The sequence below is a fragment of the Pyrgilauda ruficollis genome, unplaced genomic scaffold (genome assembly GCF_017590135.1).
Source record: "Pyrgilauda ruficollis isolate IOZ18807 unplaced genomic scaffold, ASM1759013v1 scaffold27, whole genome shotgun sequence".
NCBI lineage: Eukaryota > Metazoa > Chordata > Aves > Passeriformes > Passeridae > Pyrgilauda > Pyrgilauda ruficollis.
Window position 1 is genome coordinate 686,479 of NW_024524044.1, and position 23,619 is coordinate 710,097.

A 23,619-nucleotide genomic window follows, 5' to 3' on the forward strand; every position below is an offset into this window, starting at 1 on the left:
AACATATGTCAAATACCCTGACCAATTCTAACTGCAGAAGACAGTACCATCAGCTTGGTTTTGTGTCAAGTTTATTTCATCCAGGTGGATGTGCTCTGAGAATGCTTAAGAGATCAAATTTTTCAGGTACAATGGAGAGATGAACTTTTTACAACATTTGCAGATACCATCATATGCAGACAACAGTACATTTGTCCTTACTCAAAAGGTGATTTCAAGGGATATAAAGGACCATTGGAACTTTTCAGAAACTTGAGAAAGGATTATAAAATTTGTATTTAATACCAATTTTCTGTCAAATTACAGAAACTACATCTATTTTTCACAGCTGTGTTCAACATGGTGAAATGGCTAAAGTCAATGGAAACTTGATATTAATTTCAACAGGACCAGTGTTTTATCTGATATGTAAATAAAGGAAGTCCTTCACATGCAGTGGGATTAAACTGTCTGCAAACACCAAACACTTTTTGAATGTATAATTAGATTTCACATTTTCCATTAGAAGAGGTTGGCTGAGATAGTTAAAAATCTCTCAGAAGCATAACTCAAGGTTCAAGGTTCTTGAAAAACTACCCCACAAAGATCAAAAGCCTACAGACACAGGCAATTTGTCCAAAGGACTTCTAAAGTGTTGAGTACTAAGCAGCTTCATTTTCAAAAGCAGGAGCCTAAAGTCAAGCTTGATGTTATGATTTAACCTGTTTCATCCTTCAGCAAAGTGTCTCATATGTTAAGAGACTTTGTCTTCAGTGGAGTTTTTTCCATTACGGAAATGATCTATCCACCATCTATTCCTATCCACCAACTATTAATGCATTTATTTATTGTGCATATCTGTAATGTGAATGAACTTAACAATTTTCACATACACTCAAAAACTGAGCATGTATTGAAGTCTTTTGTGATAACAGAGAAAAAGAGCAAAGCTGGTGAAAAAGAAAGGGCTGCTCCTTTTTCCAATACATTAATATAAATTTTGATCGCATGTATAAGCCTTAGAAAAAAGGTAAGGTTTTGCCTGGGAAACTGAGAACATGGAGAGGGAAAACTTTGTGAAAAATTCTATCAATTAAGTCCTTTTGAAGTTATCCTTTAGTCTTGATCTACAAAAATACCCAAAGGGCTTTAGTCTGCTTGTTTAGGATACACCTTTTCTTTAAATCTGCTGTACCTTCTGAGAATGAAATTAGTTTTAAATTACAAACACACCATTGCCCTAATGGCTTATGTTTGGATTTCTTTAGCAGTGAGAAAATCTCTGGATACATTGACTGGCTCTACAGCAGAGAGCTGTCAGGTCATGGTCCTTGTAGCTTTCTGAAGCAGACAACAGTGAACAATCAGCTTTATTTTTTCTGCATAATCAAACATATTTCCAAGATTTTCTTGTATTGGTCACCATATCAGGATAAAAATGTATTTTTAAAGGTCCAGAAAACTAGCATTATTTCAAATGAAAGATTTCACTCTTTGTGGTTTTATTTGTGGTTGTTCAAAACACAACAGAAAAACCCTGATTTCTGACTCTGAAAATGTAAAATTCACACTGGCAAAACGCCCAGGGAAGGAGGAAAAGCAATCCTTGTGCAGCCCATCCCCTCAGTTACAGTGAGTACTGTTGTACAGTATGTGAGTATTCTCAGCTTTAAATGGCACTGCGATTAGTTAATAATTCCTAGGGTCTGTCATAGTTCAGGCACAAAATGATGTTTAGAAGATGTGATTGATGATCACTGGAACAGCCAACCAGCCCTTTGGAAACCAGGAAGCGGAGCTGAGATCCCATCGGAATGTTCTAGTTGTATGGACCTCTAGGTATGAACGGGGAATTTAGAAGTGTTCAAGAAATCTGCCTCAGATGAATCAAATACTTTAAATTACTCTGAAAAAATATTGCTGAAAATGGTATTTAGGGAACATAAGAAATTAATTAAACCCAATGCATTTGTGCATCACAAGAAATATAATGACACATTTAACAAAATAAAGGAATTTTAAGATTTTAAAATGCTGAGATTTTCCAAATGCTGTCAAGTAACATACTGGTAGACATAATTTCCACATGCTTTTGAGGTTAACTTGAGGTGCAACAAATTTGCAAAATTCTCTTTCATGTGCAGTGGGAGCATCAACATAAACAGAAGGAATACCTTTCTTTTATTTCCTCATTCCTAACAGAAAATTGCACTGATACTTAAAAAGCAAGTATAACTATTTACTTTTACTATTCTGTCTCTAGCCGATGGGCTTCTGCTTGTGTTTTTTATTTTGTTTAATCATTTCCAATTCATGGTTTACTGGCATAGCACTCCTCAGTACAGCACCAAATGCTTCGTTATGTCCTCTTCTGCTTGATCCCCCCTAACCCTCTGCCCTTTGCCACATAGACCCTGAGCTTTGTTATTTTTCCATTCTTTTCTGGCAAGAGCATATCATTTTCCTTTCACAAACTAGAGGAAAGTTACACAGTTTCTAAGAACACTGGAAATTACTATTCTCTGCCTCACTATTTACACTTTAATGGAAGAGCTACTATCACCTACAGCAATTATCACAAAGTTTGGGTATCTGCCATTTCTGTGCTGTGTGTCACTCAAATACACAACACCCTGTAATTATGATGTACGATCCCTGGTGTTCACTCACTGGAAGTGAGCCCCTTTTCCAATGTCTGTTCTAAGATTGTTAGTCTTTCATTCTGTAAATACCCTTGCTCCTTCCAAAGTGCTCAGGCAGGGCTCACATTTAAAGAATTATCACTCGCCTCTTCCGGTGCCAGAACCTGCTTCCCTGCTTGCTGTGATGTTGACTGCTACAGGAGTCCAGCAGTTTCCTCAGCTCAGGAGTTCCTTTGAGTATTTTCAAAACTTTCAGAAGCAAATTCGTGTAGTTATCAGCTATATGGTCTCAAATCAGATGGCTGAAGTGACCACAGAGCACAGACTGTGTGATAATTGTGTCATTCACCAAGAGTGGTGAAAAAAGATTTTCCTGGTTTACTCAAACTAATACCAACTGATTTTTTTTTCTGTTTTTTTTCTTGCCAAACAGTTGAGGGAGGGGATTGTCCCACTCTGCTCTGTGCTGGTGCAGCCTCAGCTCAGGCACTGTGTGCAGTTTTGGGCACCACAATACAAGAAATATATTAAGTTGTTAGAGAGCATCCAATGAAGGGCAACAGAGATGGGGAACAGTCTAGAGGGGAATAGGGGACCTATTGTTCATAGCAACCTACTGCTTCATCATGAGGGGAAGAGGAGGGACATGTGCTGATCTCCTCTCTGGTGATCAGCCATAGAACCCAAGGGAATGGCATGAACGATTAGACTGGATATAAGGAAAAGGTTTCTCACCCAGAGGGTGTCTGGGCACTGGAACAAGCTCCCCAGGGAAGTGGCCGCAGCACCAATCCCTGACAGAGTTCAAGAAGAGTTTGGACAACACTCTCAGGCACATGGTGTGACTCTTGGGGCTGTCCTGTGCAGGGCCCAGACTTGAACTTAATGATTCTCCTGGGGCATTTCTGACTCAGGATAGTCTATGATTCTCTGATTACTTTAATAATAAAGGCAGAGGGGAAGCAAGCCTAAAAACGTAAAACATTGCAGTTTTGTTGCTCCTTGGTGCTGAAAGTCCCAACTGGTGATAAGCAAGGTGGTCTGTAGGCTGGCACTGGCTCTCATGCATGTAGCTGGCAGACTCTGATGACTCAGCAAGGGGCAATGTGGGTCAACGAACCTTAGGACCTAGGGAACTGATTTTGTGACTTTTAAATCTATGTATGATCTTCTGTCACTCTAGCTATGTAATAATGATTTTCTTATTTCTTGTATCATCTGTTGTTCTAAGAAACATTTGAGCTCGTATCAAAGGTTTAGAAATGCTGTAACACTGACATTTTGCACTATTGTTTAAACTATTGCTTTTTTTTTTCTGTAACACTTTTACAGTATACTTGTAACACTGTAACATCATTTTATGTTACAGTTTTATGTTCTATGGCAGAAATTCAAGAATTAACATGCAGAGAGCTATCTTAGGCAAGTCCACTCTTTTCCAGAAATAAACAGAGGAAAAGATGAGCACAGAGGTTGTTCTATAAACCATTTACAATCAGCATTGGGTTTCAAAATTAGGCATGTGATCTTTAAAGACAGTACTTTACATCACAGCATTAGAAGTAGAAGGGTGTCAGAAGTCAGACAAGTTCCACAGGGCAGAGCAAAAAAATATGAGTTCTTCAGAATGGGGAACAATGACATAGAAAAAAATTGATCTATTTTGGGAAAGAAAAAGGGAACATCTTGAAACCGTACTCAGGTCAGAACTCCTACAGAAATGCTATCATACCATTTGTTCCTAGGGGAGTAAACCCAGAGCTGGATTCACAGCAGCTATTGTTCTAGACCTTGAAAGCAAGATGAGAATAAGGCAAGGTGGCCTGTCTGAGCGAAAATTTAAATCCTAGACATCTTCACAGTGATGAGGAAGGGTAGATGCATTTGAGTGAACAGCTGACTACTGCCACCATCTACCATGACATCTTGTTTTAGTAATGATAGAGACATATGCTTAGAGAGAAAGCACAGCTCTAGCACATACACCTGGATGAAGATGTAAAACACTGACATTGAGCCTTCTGTGATCTGATTCGTTGACCTCCAGAGCCGTGACTGCAGAGCAGATGTTAACGCTACAATACAGGCTAGCTGTAGCAGTTATTGTTTAATTTAAGCAAAAGGAAGGCTGCAGTGCTATATCTCTGTAAAGCTATTTGAGCATGTCTGCATCAGATTACAAAATTAACTGCATTCAATCATTTTCTAATCTGTTGTTTACTGTTGTGGAGAAAGGGTTTATGAGATTCAGTTTATTTGTTTTTACAAATACAGTCTGACAAGGTGACTTACCTTTTCTGAAGAAGCTCTTTATTCTCATTTCTTTTTAGGTAACTAGGGAAGAAAAGCTGTCCAGAAACTGTCATAAAAAAGTACATACTTCTGAGCACCTAATTAGAAGTTTTCTTAGCTACTTTGAACAGGCTTTGGCTCTGCTTTGTGCAGTTTCATATTCCTTCATTATCTTCCCTTAGAATGCCTCTGGCTGCATCCCTAATGCTTCCAGGCTCTGGAGAAAGACTCAGCTATTGTCCAGAGGATCCACGTTCCTCAAGGAACATGACTTCCACTGTTCCAGTCAGAACACCTCCTTGTGCCTTGCAGTGATTTCAGGCTGCCAGCACATATTCCATACCCTCTCCATGAGGTGTGCTTTCATAGAGTCACAGACAGCACTTCTCTGAAAAAGCGTGGCAGCACAGGCACATATTGGGACCAATAATGAGGTTTTACCAACATCACCAGACGAGTGCCCTTCCACACAATAGAGAAATAAATTTGGAGTAGCAATCTGCCTATCCCCATGTCACCCCATGTCGACAACCAAAGTAATACAAATAGGTTTGTAGCAGAGCAGCACCTATGCTGATCCTTTGGGTTGTTCAGGAAACACTCCTTTCCACACACATCTGAGAACCTGATCTAAGACCCCTCAGCCCAGCACTGAATCTGGCTTGGAAACTATGTTTTCTCATTGTCCAGTAGACAGAAGGCTGGCATGGGAATCTTCTTTTGAGGAACTGTCCCAGGCAGAAAGGAGAAGGCTTGGCACCATCTTCCTGCTAAGAGCAGCTGCTTATTTCACAAACATCCTTGTATGTCAGCTGGGCACTTGATATCAGGTCTGTCAGGGATACTCTCCATAGCAAAGGTTACTAGAACAAGGTACTTGCTGTCAGATGGATTTTATTTCTTCTGGAGACTCCACATCTCTGAAGTGCTTTTGCAATGGGGAACTTACCATTGGAATCTCTGCAGAGGGACCTCTTGGCACTGTTAAGTCTCTCACAATGCCTTCAGGGTTCAGTATTCTAAGCCCGACTGGAAACCAGATATTTCAAGTATTTTGGGGACCTGAGAACTTGTCCTTTCCAGTGCTTAGTGACTTTGAGCTGACTGTGACCTATTTTGACCATGGAGTATTGTTTTCTGAGGCCTGGCTGCAAGAGCTTCTTCTTTACAAGGAGCTATTGTGAGGGAGGAAAGCAAAGGCATTGTGTCCTCGATGGTAATAATGAACTAAGTCTTCTTCCTCATTATCCACAGATGGAAGGAGAACTATCTTGTTTTGTGTGCTTTGACTTTTTAAAGGCCTGATTGGTCAGAAAGACCACTAATATGAAGTGGCTCCAACTCCAGTGTGAAGGAGGAGTATGTTGAATGTCCAGTTGCTGCCCATGTCCAGCAGCTGCAGCGTCCCGTGCCTGCAGGGCCATTTGCAGGATGATCAAGCATGCAGCACGAACTGTGTGGTAACGATGCTGCCTTCTGGGTGTGCCACAGGGACAGGACCTCACACCAGTGACCAACTCATACTGACAGAAGACAGCAGCAATCCCACAGTCATGATCTAACGTGCTGGATATATGCAGTTCAGGAAAACAATCTTTTTTTTAACAGTGTTTCTTTTAAGTGGAATTATGATGCACCTACTGTAAATGTATTGGTTTGAAAAGATGTAATGTTTACCTGAGAGGCTGCAGTGTGCTAAGCCCTGCATAATGGATGAGGAAAAGCTTTCCATTTCTCTCTATCTGAAGTAGATGCACTCTACAGACCAGGCATAAAATATACAGGAACAATGTCATGCTGGAAGTATTTTATCTTGTTTTTTTCTTTACTATCTCCAATATACACAACCATATATATATATATATATATATATATGAACCCACACAATAAACAGCTGTCCAGAGCACACTTGCTTCCTGACAATCTCATCTAAGCTTTCCTTACTAATCTGCAGCTCTTCCCAATGATTTCTGATATATCTAGTGCAAATTATTTAAAACTTATTCTGCTACAGAAATATTATTGTCTTTCCCAATGTATTCATAACCAGATTGTTTAGACCTGCTTGGAACGGACACAGTGATCAGATTTGGCAGTTATGGCATGCTTATGTCTTAGTAGATTCTATAAAGAAATGCTATGAAGTCAGATTTAGCAGTGTCAATGATTTTGCCCTTTGACTCCTCATATTAAACACTACCTGAAATACCTACCCTTCCTTGTAGGATGATATAGACATTCCCTACTCAGCTTGTAAACTCTCCAACATTTCTGTTTCTTTTTTCTTAGCAGTATAGGTCCTGTTGTCCCATTGTTACAAGTTTTCCGACTGCTTGACTCTCTTGCCTGAAAATACAATCAAATGAGATTTACAAAATGACAGGACCATATTTCTGGTTTCCACAGAGCAGCCAGTGAGGAAGTATGGAACAGCATCTTTTGTTGAAATGATACCCTGGACACATGCCAGATTTTTAAGGAGTTACATTTGGGGATTTGCTATCCGAATTTTGAGACATTCTAGAAGACCATTTCCCTGTGGTATTAGTGTGATGATTATTACATCATTCAATTAGAAAATAATGGTGTAAGAACAAAAATCTGTTCCCTTTTCAGTTTCCAAGGTTTTTAAAAAGAAAAAAGAGCTTTTAATGCTAACAGCATAACTTTGCTGAGCTCAGCATTGCACTTCAAAGGTTCCGGTTTGTCTCTGTAGTTTTACGTGAAAATGTTAGATTACGGCTTCTTCCTGAAAGGTAAAGATATCAAAATGCTCCTGTGTACTTTTTATGCTATTGCAACTATATGGGGAAATAGCTGTTAATGATATTGATATAAGAAATGAATAAATAAAATGAAATCATAAATAAAAAGCATAATTGAACTGTTTCCATAAATTAAACATGCATTACCAGGGATTTAAGTAATATAAGATTTCATTGCTTGTTGAATTTTACAGTTTATTGAAAATTGCTAATGGTTCCCCCTTACTGAAAACTGCCAGCTTTATTAAAATAAATAATAGAATTGTTCTTGTTAAATCTTGAAGAAAGAACAATTTAAATAATTACAAACATCTGCAAACAGTGAAGGCCATCAGCAGAGTATTGGACAAGGTGGCACACTGGAATTAACGGGTATGTACCAGGAGCAGACACAACTGCAGGTATGGGAATGAGGAGGCTCAGCAGTGAGCAGGAGAATTGGGGGGTAGCACCTCCACCTCAGTGATGTGCAGCTGGAGCAAGGAAAGAGCCCATTTATCTTGTTCCTGCAGTTTGAGGAAAAGGCATTTGTCATGCTTCTTTTTCTTCGTAAATGAATATGATTGCACCAAGAATATATCTTACTTCTAGCAGCAAACTGTCCTTCAAACAGAACAGTTCCCAAGGTCTGAAAATTTGACTCGCTGTTTAAGCAACAGTGTGAAAAAAACCCAAACAACTGTGTTTTCTGTCTTGCCTTATGTAGTTGAACATAAAAGTCTATGGGTTTGTATCACAGCTGGCCTGGGATGCAGTCCTTAAGCTCAGAGGAGGTCTTAACATATCCTCCCCTGCAACAGATTATGTTTGTATTTAATACCTGTCAGTCTGAGAACAGTCTTGTAATGGAAGAAAACCAGCACTGTTTGTTCACCCAGCAGAATATAAGTACTTTAATCTCTGATGAAAAATTAATGTGACCAATAAATAGTAAGCACATACCAGATTTTTCTTTCACCTTTCATTTGTCTTGTATTACTTCAGCCTGTATCAGCTCCCTTTACCAACTCAGCAAGAAAAGCAAAATAAATGAAATATAAGTAATGGATCAAAGACAAGACATAATCCTTATGTATTAGAACTAAAGAAAAGAAGCTGTTAGACATTTCCACAAGCCTATGGATTCTGCTATATATGAGGGATTAATGAGCTCTCACCTGCCACACAGGTTAAAGGGATTCAGTTGGCCATGGACACTGGTAGGCACAATGCATTATAGAATCCCCTTCAGGAAGCTGATTTGTAAAATTTACATTAAATCAGTTTCTTTTGCTCTTTTGATTCTGTGTAGCCATTCTGTAACCTTGCTCATCGTGGGTTTAGCACCTTTTGCTTTCTAAGTTTGAGCACTTTTGGTATTATGCAAGTGTTGTCCCTTAGCCTATCATGTTTTCCTTCTTGAAGTATTTTTAAACAGCAGCAGGTTCCCTCCATCGAGCCCTTGTTTTGCTGGATGAAACAAACCACACTCTCCTAATCTTCCCTTTGGCAGCCCTTCTTTGCATCTGTTTTAGTCTGAATATCTCTTTCTCTAATAGCACTGACCAAAACTATAATTATAGTCAACTGTGGCTGCCTGCAGCTTGTGCAATAGAATCAGTATCTTCATTTCACTGCTGGAATGGATACTGACAGGAAGTATCTTAAAGTGGTCACACTTGGATACTTAAAAGTTTTATTTTCTTTCCTTTGGTAATGAAACCTCCTTCAATTAACATCTCCTTCTGCACAGATAATTAGAAACTAAGAGGTGACCTAAGAGGGCATCTAAGAAAACTTAAGAGGCTTTTCTCTTTCTGACTTTGCATAAAGAGAGATTATTTTATGCTTGTTCATTTCCTAGTCTGTACTTTTTCTTTCTGCCTTTCAAAATCAAAGACATTTTGTCAATTTTGCAAATTTTTTTACTTTCTCAACTAAAGCCTAAACTCATCACAGAACCTTAGAAAGGCTTGGGTTAGAAGAGACCTTAAAGATCATGTTTAAGATCATCCCCATTTCTGTGGGCAGAGACACCAATAAAGTTCCTGATTTTATTTCCAGGATACAGGCACATTTTGAAATGGTAACACTCATCTGGTCAGACAAACCTTGCAGTCATCTCTGAATGCACAAGTTACCTAGAATGCTTATCTACTTACTCTCTTCTTGTGATTGCTTATTCTAGATTCAAAACTCACACTCATCTAATTTTTTCAGGTTTGCTCATATTTTCCTGTCTGGGGAATTCTCTGGTGCAGTGATACACTTATTATAGTGGCTGTGACTGCTGAGACAGTTTCAGTTTTTTAACTGGATAACCCCACAGCATTCCCAGGGGTACTTTCTCAAAGCAGGAGTCCTTTAACATTATGTTCTGCAGTGGAGTATTCCTTTTCCCATTGTTAACATTTTTATTCTTCAGAGGCACTTTTTTCATTCTCTTCTCAAATCCATGCTGCACTGAAATCATATTGTTCAAAATACTCATGATCCCTCCTAGATTCATCTGTGAAGAGAATTACCATGTTCTTCAGTCCATCACAATGATCAGTTAAAACCTGCTTGTATTTGACCCAGTGCTAATTCCTCTGCTCCCTATCAATAAACCCCTTTAATTTAAAATTCTGTTTCCTAATTTAGCAAGATATCATTCTGCTACAGTTCTTATTCCCTTTTCTGCTGTTAAAGTATCATGCAGCATTCCACAGCCAATGCCTCAAACCTCCTGAAAATAATTTTACTTTATAGAGTGCTGCAGGAACACATCCATAGTAGTTAGGATTTCTAACAAACTGCTGATTTCTTTTGAAGTAACTAAAAACTAATTACGGCTCAAGTGAAATACCTATTGCACCTCCACATTTCAAAATGGTTTACAGAGGAGAAAAAACTCATTAGTGCTTGATGACAGTGCAGCACTTGCAACACCAAGGATCAAGTTAATTTGAAGGCATTCAATACAAGCACCTTGTGAATTTACATACACAGAGGCCTAAACCAGTCTGAATTAATTACTCTATAGCTCAACTCAATTCCGTATGTACTTTTAAAAGCCACACTTAAGAAAAATACTGTTATAGCAATAAAGAGGAGGGGAAAAAGGGGTGAATGAAGATATGAGAGCAGCTTCCAGCAAAAACAGTATCGTCACGAATCCAGATCTTACCCTATTTGAAATAAAATCCTCAGAACATGAGGTTTTATTTATATAAAAGAAATAAAAGGAAATGTTATCACTTTGTTCACTAAAGGTGCCTGTTTCCTTAGATAATACTTGCCCCAAAAAACTGTGACTGGAAACTTATGAATTCAGAATAATGCCTTTGATATCTCATGGATGATGCTGTGACTTTGCTCTTTGCCAGAGAAGTGTGCAATGTGTGTTATTCCATGAGACTACCTGATACTGTTTGTTTTGACTTATGGTGCAACACGGTTTAACTCTGTACAAAGTACCTCTATCAGAAAAATGTTGACATTTCTTTTGTATATGCTTAAATCATCTCACACCTATGGGAAAGGTTTGATCTCATTATTCTTCTACTCAGTTCTTGGTAATTGGAATGCAAACGGGAGGCTGTATAAATGAAAACTGGATTGTGATCATAAATCTCTGCCTTGTGTGGCAAACATAAGGGAGAGAACTTGGGATGAAAAGGATGAATATCTGAGTAAAATGACACAGGTCAAAATTAAAAATATATAAAATTAAATAAAAAAAGAAAAAAACATCCCAATCAAATGTTTTCTTGCACATTCTGAATACGATGTAGCACCTCCAAGAATCTCAGCTCTCTGCCTCATAGTTCCTTTCCAAACTGAAGTCTAATAACATTTTCAATGTTTTAAAATAAGTACAGAAGGTGACTATCATAATAAATGTTATTTTTAGTAGATAATGCAACGGCAGGCGATTAGTTCCAAACAGCAAAGTGACAAATGCACTGATTTTGGTGAAACTGAATGCTTTAGCTACTGCATAGAACTTACATTTTATCCTGTCAATATTCTCATGCAACGTAGCTGTCTACTACCAGACAAACATTCCCCCAGGCACCTGGAAAACAATCTTATTAACAGGTACATGCCAACATATGACAGCAGCTGTGTCTACCTCAAATTTCACTGCACTGTTTTGAAGAACTCCCACGTACCTTCCTGTTGTTGAAAATGCTGTTTGAGACACTGGGTTGTCACAGCTCACGGCATCCCTCATGGCATATGCAGGAAGTACGCCCAAAGGAATGGACAATAGGACTGGACTATGTCTTAAATGTTAACTTCACAGCCCTGACATAATTTCAGGAGAATGCATATATGAAAGTTGGAAGACAAAAGGAAATTTATATAATTTGATGCTGCAACTTCTAATTTTCTTCTTGACTAGAACTACACCTCAAGTCTGGCACCCAAAACTTAAGTTTCTGTAAGAAACTGTCTCATTCATATGAACTATTTCAATATTTTATTTCCTTTATTCTTTAACTGCAATAGCTGCTTAAGTGAAGTTCTGGGGCTTGGGATTACTTTCAATTAATGAGTTAATCAATCTGAAGTTATTACCATAAAAACAATAACCAGAAAGTTCTAAAAATACCAGTTAATGTTGATAATTTAATAGGCCATTTATAGTCATCCAAACATTTTACTCAATACTGTTATGTACAAAATCCACTAAAATAAAAAACAAATTTATATGTTATCTTTCAGATGTAAAAGTGCAATTAACACAGGCAGAGTTTTTGCAAGAATATTACATTTCTATTAAATTCACTGCCTACATAAGAGCCTAACAGGTACATTGCCTACACTAAAGTGAATGAGGATTGTTTTTTAATTAACTTTGAATAAGCCTGGTAGTTGATAAATAAAGGTTTTCTGCCACAATCATAGCACATACATCCAAAAATGCATTGCACAATTGTTTCCATAATTTTCAGTTTTACTGACTTTAGAAATTAAGGTAGAGCAACAGTAAGATTCATTAAGTTCCAAAAATAATTAACACCATAAAACCTTGTAACGAGTGTGCACAAAACAGCCATCCTGAATGGCTTTCCCCAGAATTCTGATAGCTTTCCAAAGATGTTATTTACCCTGAATCAACGTTCTTCCTTTACAGTACCAAATGGATTTTCTGGAACAAGATTTACATTTATCTTTCATGCATTACTTATTCACAATTTGGAAAGAAACGGCAAGCCTTCATACATGTCAGCCTTTAATTTTAACCAGTCCCGAAACCTCTGCAAAGCTGATTTTTCTTGTGTTAATATTTTTGCAGCTTTTTTCAGTTTTTCTTCATTTCGTTCTAAATAACGAATTCCATCTGTCTGCAGCTGATTGAGTTTCTCTTTACGGCTTTCATCCAGAGGTATGTCTTCATTCATAAGAGGGTTAAATCTGAAATAAGTATCTGGAGGCAACAGTGCATCGAGCATGGTGTGAACTTCTGTATTGAAAACAAATGAAGAAAACAGTTAAATTCACATGAGAGAGTCGAACAGTCCTGCAAGTGATCTGAACAAAAACTGCTCTGGAATGACACAGCAAGAGTAAATAATGTGCTGCTTTGCTGAGTAAACATTTTTCCACCACTGCCTCATCAAAGCCCCTTTCTCATTAGTAGGCTTGTAAATGACCCTGTAGCTCTGTTTACTCTGGAAAAGATTCATCTTTTATTCCAAGACAACTTCACTGGTATGACAATTAAGTAAGCTTTGTAGCTATCTAGATTTTTAATTACATTCCATTCCTTAACAAGTAAGAGCATATCCTGAAGAGCAGGAATGTAACTTCCATATTCCCATTTCAGGATACCTGTGATTTGTTACACTTGGTACTAACAGAAGTACATATTATGAAAAAAACAGGTACGTCCTTCTGCAATCTCAAAGTAAAAACATGTAGGACTAAAGCTTTATTTTGTTTACAACTATTAATACTTTTTTAATGTATTACTACAGATTTGAGGCTTGAATTTAACATGCATTTAATCTGAAATATTCAAGTTGCAGTATATGACTTCAGTTAACTAGTAAAATAAAAAACTATGTAATGCATTTATATGTTCTTTTTTATAACCTGTTTCTTTCTCCCTTTACATCTTTTTTTTGGCTCACTTAAGATTCCATTTCTGTCACTTCCCTCAGCATTCATTCTGTCTTCTTTGTATTCTTACTGTGTTCCTCCATTCTTTTAAACATCTCTTGTCATATAAAAAGTTTGAAGTGAAAAAAATATCAGGTATAAGATGAAAGCAAAAGATTCTTGTAAATCTGAAATAATCTTGTCTTGGCCTCTCCTCCGGCAAATTACTCAGCTATGTCTGTTCTTGTGTCACCACATCCAGTCTTTCTTGCCCTATTTAATACTCTCCGTTTTTTACTTTGTAAAACAAGTTCTCATTTGCTCAAATCTACTCTCTCCCCTTTCTGTTTCTTTTCCCTTGGTCTCCACAATGAACTTTCCTTTCTTCCTTTTCCCTTCAAATTTCCTGCCTAATTTTTCAGCTGCAATGAAACTTTCTGATAGAAAGTAGACAGCACCTATCTCCTTCCCACAATTTCCACTGCCTTTCCACAGCTGTGCAAAAACCAAAAGGCAATCAAAAATCTAGTTTTTTCCTACTAGTGACAGTCAGCTGACCACAGCAAGGGATCTAGACTATAAGACCATTTCTTGTTCCCCGGCTTTTTGCACTTTTATCACTTTTCTTTGTAATGGGAGGCAAAATTATCTGTGTATCACTATTTCCTATTTACAAAAATAAAACAGATGTAAACTGCTAGTGACAGAGTTCCAGTACACTTCCATCTAGGAACAGAATTTATTTTAGAAAACAGATGCTTGGTTTTTCCTGACAGCAATGGAAGTCATCAGCACTGGAAGATACAGTACAGTCCTGGGAAAAGTAGAGGTATAAAAGCATATTTTCTGAAGCTGTTGAAAAGAAATGCTCTGTATTAACTACCAAGCATTTCTGTGTTATGGGAAAAACAAATAAAATATAAGAAAATATTACTTTAAAATTAATTTCTGAATATGCCTTTTATCCTAAAGTTCAAGTAGAAATATTTATCCTCCAGAAAACATGTAATACTGGTACTAAAACTATACACGATAAGTTACAAAGAGACATGCTTTAATTCAGCTTCATGGGGCTGGTAGAGAAGAGGAAAGAAAAAAGGTTGAAGATTGTTCTCTGAATTGGAACTATGATCTAAGAACCATAAATAAAATTGAATACAGTCACAGTACAAGTGTATCTTAAGACACCAACCTTCTGTATCAGTTGCACTGTTGATAACGTTCGTCAGTTTGGCTTTCAGACTGGTGTGTGTGACATTGGTCTTCACCTCGCTTTCGTACCGGCCAGTGCCCAATGAAATCAGACACTGCAATGGAACATTGGGCCAGAGACACTTGCACTCGTGAACTGCCAGCGCAGAAGGATTATTTAGGAGCAGACCTCCATCCTGTAAATTAACAAGAAATACAAATATTGGTACTAGACATAACATATGGTCAAAATAAACTGCAACTATAAATTAAATTAGCATAGCCCTGGGCATATGAGGCTTCTTTAAGTTGTCTGAAGATCAGAATTCAGCCCAATACTACCAGGAACAAATGCTACCCTAGAACTGAGGAGAGACATCTTTCGCTAGCAACGTCTTAAAATTGTAGGTGATGAGACTGGGATAAAATACTTCAGGACTAATAAGAATCATCAGTGTGAATGACAGTAAGCCTGAGAAGCATTCAGACAATGAGATTTTGATCCACTGAATCTCAGGAAGTACATTCAGCACTTCCTGAAAGTAAAATGACCTTCACTCCAACCAAGAAATAGATTAACTTGGAATTTGAATTGAACAGAGCTTTTTTTTTTTCTGGGAATGCCTTAAAACCAGCAGTTATAAAGGCAAAATTTAAGCTTGAGAACATTACCAATAGCAGAGATGAAGACAGCTGTATCCATTCAGAATCTATACCAACAAGTAAAATATAAAAGACAGTATTTACTATAATAGGTATAATGCAAGCACTCCCTATATTCTAAAGTTCCCTGAATTCCCTATATCCCATATCTGACCACCACATTACTAGAACAATAAGGAAAAGCAACTCTACCCAGGAATACCTTACAATAAAAAAGGTTTTAGAGAGGAAAAACATTTTACAGAAACTCCTTGAAACTACAGCTGTGCTAGATCAGTAAAACCAGGATCACTGCTTTTTTTTGAGTTTGCTTTCTTTTAATTACCCTTTCATTTCAACCTACAAAAAGCTCTTTGAACCCTCTCTGGATACCATCCACCTTGCTCAAAACACTAAATACACTGCTAACATGAATGGTCTCTTCAGTGCCCATTAGCCTTTGCTCATGTTTAGTCTAGAAAACTAAATACAAGGACGTTTTTGTCCTTTATATAATTCCTCATTAATCTTTATCTAAAATCTTAATAATTATCAGAGTGGGGCTTAATTCTTTCTTTAAACCCTAGACTTAAAACATCCTTACAAAACAATTTCCACTGATACTGTCAATATAATTAAACAGGACTGCTACACCATGGGAAAATTAGTGTTATCAGAAGTTTGTGGGTATATTATACTAGAATACTACAATATTTTTGTAATACTGACAAATAAAAGATCAAAGGAACATAAAATATACATACCAAATCTGTTTGTGATGATAACTAACAGATTTGTGCAATGATTTCCATATTTAAACATTCTCCAATTTAGGTTTATTGTAATAACAGTAAATTCCTAATGATTTTCGATGTAGACACAACTTTTAGCATTTATACAGGTAATAGACACATGCTAGTTTTTGAAAGTTAGAAGCAGGACTAAGAAAGGCAACTGACTTGTTTCTTCTCCTCCAAAGCGATTATGGATGATAATAATCACATCCTAATCAATACTTCAAATAATATTATCTGTTAAAAAAGTGATGTTCATTGTACTGCTTTTGCTTACAATGATCAACTACTAAAGGAGTAAATAATGCTATTAGTTAAACTATACTATTAAGGACCCAGTGAAGGAAATACTGCAGTAATTTGTTTAAATCTGCAGTTCCAGAAACCATACAGCTGATTACGTAAAAAGCTGAAATTCTTGTGAAAAAGTATTTTCACCATTTTTTAAAATTAGTTATGATTTCATTTATGTGCATTCAAAGAAAATGTAAACAACAAAGAATTTTCCATTCTGAATATTAAAGAACAGAAACTAACCCTTCTGATTCTGAATAATTCCTCCAACTTCATAAAACTAGAAAAAAGCCCATCCCAAGATGCCTACTGAACTAGCAATACAGAAATATGAAAGCCAGATGTAAATATTTTAAAATTAAGAAATCATGACATATCCTTCTCCATGCTTGCCCTGGAGACACAGGAACAGAATTCCCAATGATTGACTCTGCAGTTTTGTACAGAAGATACTGGGATCACAAGAAACTTCACTGATCCTTGTTTTGGAGAACTGCTAAATCCGCTGTCTTAATTTTTTTTCCTCATTCTGTTGAACTTATTCTATAGCTATAAAATACTATATAAACTCATCTATATTATTTATAACTTACTAATTACAATATTTATTGTAAGCATTGGGCTTTTAAAATATATTTATAAAAGTACATTAACTAAAATGCAATAAACATAAATACTGAATGATCTCCAATAGTATGGAATGTCTTGGTAACTAACAACAGCTTCCTCATCCATGCCAGATTCCATGAGCTTTCTCGCCACTCTGAACTTCTGTTCAATTAAATAACTGGAAGTAAACAAGGCAAATTTATCTGATCTACAGCTACAGAGATGCAACATCAATCACTGTTTGTCTCAAAACAAAATAATGAAAACAAAATAAGGTTCTTTATACCACATATGATGGTGCAAAAATCTTGTTGATATAAAGTGATATTTTAACTGATAGTATAAGCTTCAAGCTACAATTCAAATTCTACAAAGCATTGCTAACTTTATGTGCAGCCCTAAACCTTTTTGGTTCCTATTAAGTTTATCAGTTCCTTTTGGACAGTTGGAATGTCCTCAATGTGTCAGTCCTTTCCTCTATATTGTTAGCTATGTTCCTATGGAATGGTACTGCCTGTGTGCACACAGGGTCCATATGAACAGAATATTCAATAAATTACACATTATTGACATACACTGGGTCTAAAAGCAAAACCAATAGTTCAAGAGATGTGATTATCCCCTTTTATTCAATAATGCACAAGGCTAGACTGGGGATAGATACATTGTACAGCTTTGGACACCCAGTTAAAAAACACTGAAGAACTGGAACACATACAGTAAAGAACCACTAAGATGGTTAGGGGCCTGAAGCACATAACATACGAGACGAGACGCAGGGAAGTAGGTTTGCTCACCCTGTTAAAAGGAGGAAGCTAATCACAGTGTTCCACTATCTAAAGTAGAAACACCCAGATTCTTACAAAAAGTACAGATTAAGAGCTGGAGCAGCTGTGGAATCTCCATCCTTGGATGTTTTCAAAACTAAGTCTTTAGCAACCCAACCCAGCTTTGAGGTTTAGCCTGTTTTGAACAGGTGGGTGGACCAGATAACCACCTGAGGCCCTCTCCTCCTCCAGTTTTCCTAAGGTTCTACTCTATTTAAAGAAATACCACATGAATCACAGATGTATGTAATTTTAGCTGTAAAACAAAATTACATCTCAAAATCCATTCTTATTAGAATTTGAATTTTGTCAGTCCAGTCTCAGTCTTGTGGAAAATGCAAAATTTGTAGTGCAAGGAGAGGTTCCGGTTGGACATTTAAGAAAAATGTCTTCACCAAAAAACATTAGAACACACTGAAGAGGGGAGTAGTGGAGTCACCATCCCTGGAAGTATTTAGAAGATATTCAGATGTGGCGCTTTGGGACATGGTTTAGTGGTGGACTGGGCAGTGTTAGGTTAATGGCTGGACTTTGTAGGCTTTTTCTAACACAAATGAGTCTATGATTCACACCTTGCAATCTTTAACAGAAAGGGCAACTTACAGGAACTCATACTAATGACTGAACTGTTGACCTATTTCCACAACAGGTGGAATTGGCCCAAGCTTTGACTCAGGACTCAGTGTTAGGCAAAAAGCCAGGGCAGATCCCTTTTTCTTTCTGTTCTCCCATTCTTGGATTATCTGGCCTTCCCTACATTTCATCCTCTCTTCTCATTTAGCTAGATCTCAACCCAATTGCAAACTCTCTTTTTCACTTCCCAAACACACATCTGTCATCCCTTCTCTTCTCTGCTGCTACGCTCAGTGCAGTGGCAACTGCCAGACACTGCTTCATCTGCTGAACTTTGCAAAACCATTCTATACTTGAGTCAACTTAATTTGCTGGCAGTACACCAAACACAAAGTGCTGGAGTAGGAATGCTAATGAAAGGAGATAGTAGAAAAGGGGGCATAACTCTCCCAAAGTCATCAGGCAGGCAAGCAGCAAAGAAAAAGGCTTCTTAAAAATTTCTAAATAAAAAAATAGATATTTCTAAATTAAAAATAGTGGAAGTAATCAAGTTAAGTTAATATTAAAATGGAACTTAATAATAATACAACCCCAAAATTGCTAGTGATAGCAAAGCAGTGAACTCAGGGACTGGGACATTGTTTTCAGTCTTTTGTCAAATGCTTTCCAGGTGATAAACATGCAGTTGTTCTGTTTTATTAAATATCTTATTCCCAGATTAAGCCAATGAATTTTTTAACACACATTTTTTCACAAAAATTCCTTAATACAACAGTAACCATATTTTTAGATCTTGCTGGTAGGTAACAAGGAGTCTAAAGCTGTAGCTAGTATTTTTTATCAGCGTTTTGATAGTTGCAAAATGGTCAGGCAAGGCTCCCTTGTGACTTGGCTTATAGATCTTCATTATTTAAAGCAGGAAAAATGCACCTTTTTGAAACAAATGCTCCAAAAAAAACCTCTGATGGAGATGTCCTGCTTTTACAGTTCTAGAGGTAAAGAAAGGCCTGGTTAAACACTGTGAAACAGATGGGTGCCAATTCAACAATCAGAGGAAAATAGACTAGGAAGTCTACAAGGAAGTACTCGCTCCAGAGCACGTGGGAACCTGGTAGCACAGGGTTTTCTGAAAATCTTGTCCTATTTAAATAATTATGGTGAATGGGCATGAAGTCACTAGTGACATACTTAAGTCAATACTTTGAAAATAATTATTTGAAATTAAGATACTAAAATTCAAAAATCATACTATACTTTACCATGGGAGAGCGGCTGTTTCTCACAAGAACATTCTCCACATTCATAGGCTCTCATTGCATTTCCTAATTCTGTCAGACTCAAGTTGAGCCTTGTAACTGTTTTGTATAACACCTTGTGCCTGCACAGTTTCATTTAAATTATCCTAAACTTTGTGAATAAAATAATCCAGCACTGAATGAAGGATATATAATGTATGAAAGCCAAGTCTGATATTTGGAAGCTGAGTTTGTTGGCTCCATAGTAACCACTTCACCTCACTGCCTATGCAGACATGCTTTGCATTTTAGTTCACTCTTACAGACTTGCTCTGTTGTTTACTTTCACTGTCTTTGTGAAAAAGCAGAGACAGAATTAGTACAAAGCTATCACAGGACAAGACAGGCTAAGACTCTGAGTGGACTTCTGAAAAGTATTTTTTAAATTTTATGCTTAAAGTCAACATAAATATCACAAATATGCAGCTTCAGGATAAGTCTAATTGCTGCAAATTAGGAGTTTGAGGAGTTGCTGCATAGTAATAAGGGGTTACCTAGTAAAACTAAAAGAGCTACTTTAAAAACATTTACTCTATTTCCCAGAAGTAATGGGCAAAATCATTCTATAAAATCATCTCAATACATTTATGTATGTAGCAGCAAATGTCCTCAGAGTAGAAGATAGGAATAAGAAAGGGGAGAATTCTTTCAATACCTAAGGTAGTAAGGTCTACCAATACAGGTAACTTCAAGATTCACATCCCAGCCTAGACCTCTCACTGCTCTGGGCACCCAGTGTCAATATGAAAATGTCAGTACTTGTACCCTAAGCTTTAAGGCTTGCTCAGTAAAGCATCACTGGGCTAAAAAGTTACAGTTTTTGACAAGTGCTTTGTGAAAAAGAAATCTACACATTCAGATTTAACTGTACAATAAACTAGCCCCTTATAGCTTTAGCACAAACATAACCTTTTCAACACAAAGATTATGTGATTATGCTGTTGTATTATATAATAAATATGTTTGAAATATACATGAATTATGGCGCTCCTCTTGGAAGTAATCAGTCAGACCGATCACAGTATTACTGAGGATGAAGCTGATGAAGAGGAGCTCCCAGTAAGACAGGCAATCTTTATTTTCCTTAACAAACTGTTCAGCAAAATATATGAAGTTTTATAAACATGAAACAGGACAGAAGCAGCATGTTTTCATCTTGCTGACAAGCAATGGATGGCAGTGCCAATATTTCTAAATGTATAGTGACCAAGAACAATTTGTTTTCACTTCATTCTAACAGTATGTTCCACTTTGCTGTTTGAGTGAGAAATTTTTTTAAATAACTTCAGTCTTTTTTTATAAAGTATACAATGACCTAAGTTGTCTCCTTATACAAATATTTAATCCAATTTATTCAGGAAGATTCACCCTTGCTTTATAATCATGCTAAGAAGCAGACTACTGGGGTCAACTACATACAATTATAATATATCCTGCACTATGTTAACTCCCAGTAGAGGCCCCAATTGGCTGATATAAATGCCATCCTCCCACACACCAAATTTCTAACAATTGCAGAAAGAACCAATTCCGTTATTTAGGGAGAGCCAGAGTGCTCCTTTAGATTCCTGAAATAAACACCTTGTGCTCATTATTTTGAAATGCTGTCTCAAAATTATGATTTATCTTTAAATAAAAAGATAAATGCTTAAGTTACTAGAAAAAGAAACACTTAAGTTACTTGTCATAAAGAGTGCAAGGGATTTCTCTTGACCTGGAATTGGGAGAAATTCTAGAGAAAACATTTGTACAGAATATGAAAATTAAATGCATTGGTATTTATATTATTGAATTACACCAATATTAAATTTCCATTACTGCATTCTTTTACATTCTTTCTTTTTTAAAAAAAATGTGAAGGTGCATTAGCTATATTTGTACTTCTGCCACACCAGTTACAGAGAGACTTTATACTGAGATCACACAACAAAGTAAAAAAATAAAAAATAAAAATCTTAATAACATTTGAAAATTTACTAAAAAGCTTCCTTTTTGGTTTAACTGTTTTTCCATACAGTATTTATCATTTTCCCCCTAAAAACTAGCAACACCATAATACAATTGGCATACACTCAAATGTCATGATCAGTGCTTCTAAGAACTGTCAATACTATTAGTCTTATATGCAAAACATTTGATAATATATTTTACACTCAGTAGAACAAATGCCTGACTGAGATAGACTTCTAGGTGATTATCTTGAATTATTAACTCATCCTAGTGAGTCATTAAGTCACAGAAAATGACCTGCTGTTCTGAAGACATCACTGAATTTATGGGTTTATGTCACATACAGAAAATGTATGCTTACAGGGTACTGAGGAAATTTGCTAAATATTAGTAGACATCATGAAAGGAAGAATTGTTTGGCAATAAAATATATTGACAGATATTTCATTAAAAGCATAAGTTGTGCATGACAGATCTAATTACATTAACTCTGCAGCTAACAACAGCACACATACATAAACTGTATGCATTTTAACCATGTTTCCCAAATGATGAATTGGCTGTAATATTACAAGCAAAGATCAGAGCTTGTAACCTTATAAAAAAAATGGGCCCATGGCTGAACCTACACTGACCTCAGACACAGACTCAAATTCAGGTTCTCTTATGACACCTGTGAAGCACAGGTAAGTTCACAGTACAGTTAAAAACCCCAGAACCAAGCGAACCAACAAAACCCCCAAACCCATGGGTCTGAATAAAATCCTTCTGTATTCAGATGACTCCAGGATACTCAATTCTAGAAGTTTTGTCCTTGCTGACAACATTCAACTTAGGAAGTATGTAAATACTCTATTTGCTATGGCAGAATATACTGGACTAAGGAGAAAGCTGCACAAAACAATTAATATAAAACCTCTACAACTGAGCAAGGAATCCCAGATATAGACACCCTAAACTTAATGAAATGCGACCATATTTTCAAAATTTCTAAATTCTTTAAATTTAATTTCCTAAGATAACAATGGAAATATTTAGACTCAATATATTTTTACATCATTACATATTGCTATTACATATTTGTATTAGTTTTCTTAATTAACTGGTCCACATTTTTAGCTGCTAGCTTATTAAACAACAGTAAAATGTCAGGAACTTCAAAATGCATTGAGAAAAATACAGAAAGACTAGTAGTGACCCATAAGGAATGTAAGTGGCTCGTTATTGGATATATCACTTAAAAATGCTACTTAAAACGTGTTGGTCATTCGTCTGTTCAAAACCATATATCGATGCTTTAAGATAACTCTACAGTCAATTTTCAAATCTAAATGTATTACAGACTCCACTAATTTCTTTTTATCTTTCACATTGCAATTTCAAACTAAAATTGGATTTCCATTTATATTCCTTTATTTATAGAATTATGCAAGCTAACTAAATTTCTTAAGACAATTTCATTCTTTATATGTTGACTCAAACATTAGATTTCATTTCACTGCAACTGAAATGAAGAATATTTGCAGCTAAAGGATTTAATCTTAAAATGGACAAAATGTATGAAATAAAGTGAATTCATTGAAGATAATTGCTGTGAAGGATTCAGGATTTGAACATGAACTACCTAGTACCTGTATCCACAGTGGAGGCAGGTGGATGGGGAGTAAGGACTGAAGGAAAAGTTCTGCACTTTC

The 23,619-nt window shown here is 36.5% G+C and overlaps 1 protein-coding gene across 4 annotated transcripts in view; it reads right to left on the reverse strand.

Moving 5' to 3' along the window:
- Positions 1–12,254: 12,254 nt before the first annotated feature.
- The window catches only part of PNPLA8 (patatin like phospholipase domain containing 8), a 34,531-nt gene continuing 23,166 nt past the window's right edge, over positions 12,255–23,619 (reverse strand). For all 4 annotated transcript variants that reach the window (XM_041471506.1, XM_041471508.1, XM_041471505.1 and 1 more), the window contains exons 9-10: positions 14,943–15,138; positions 12,255–13,112 (exon numbers count right to left, since the gene is read on the reverse strand). In XM_041471506.1, the coding sequence (XP_041327440.1) occupies positions 12,838–13,112; positions 14,943–15,138 (471 nt within the window). In that variant the 3' untranslated portion in view covers positions 12,255–12,837. The remainder of the gene's footprint in view (positions 13,113–14,942; positions 15,139–23,619) is intronic.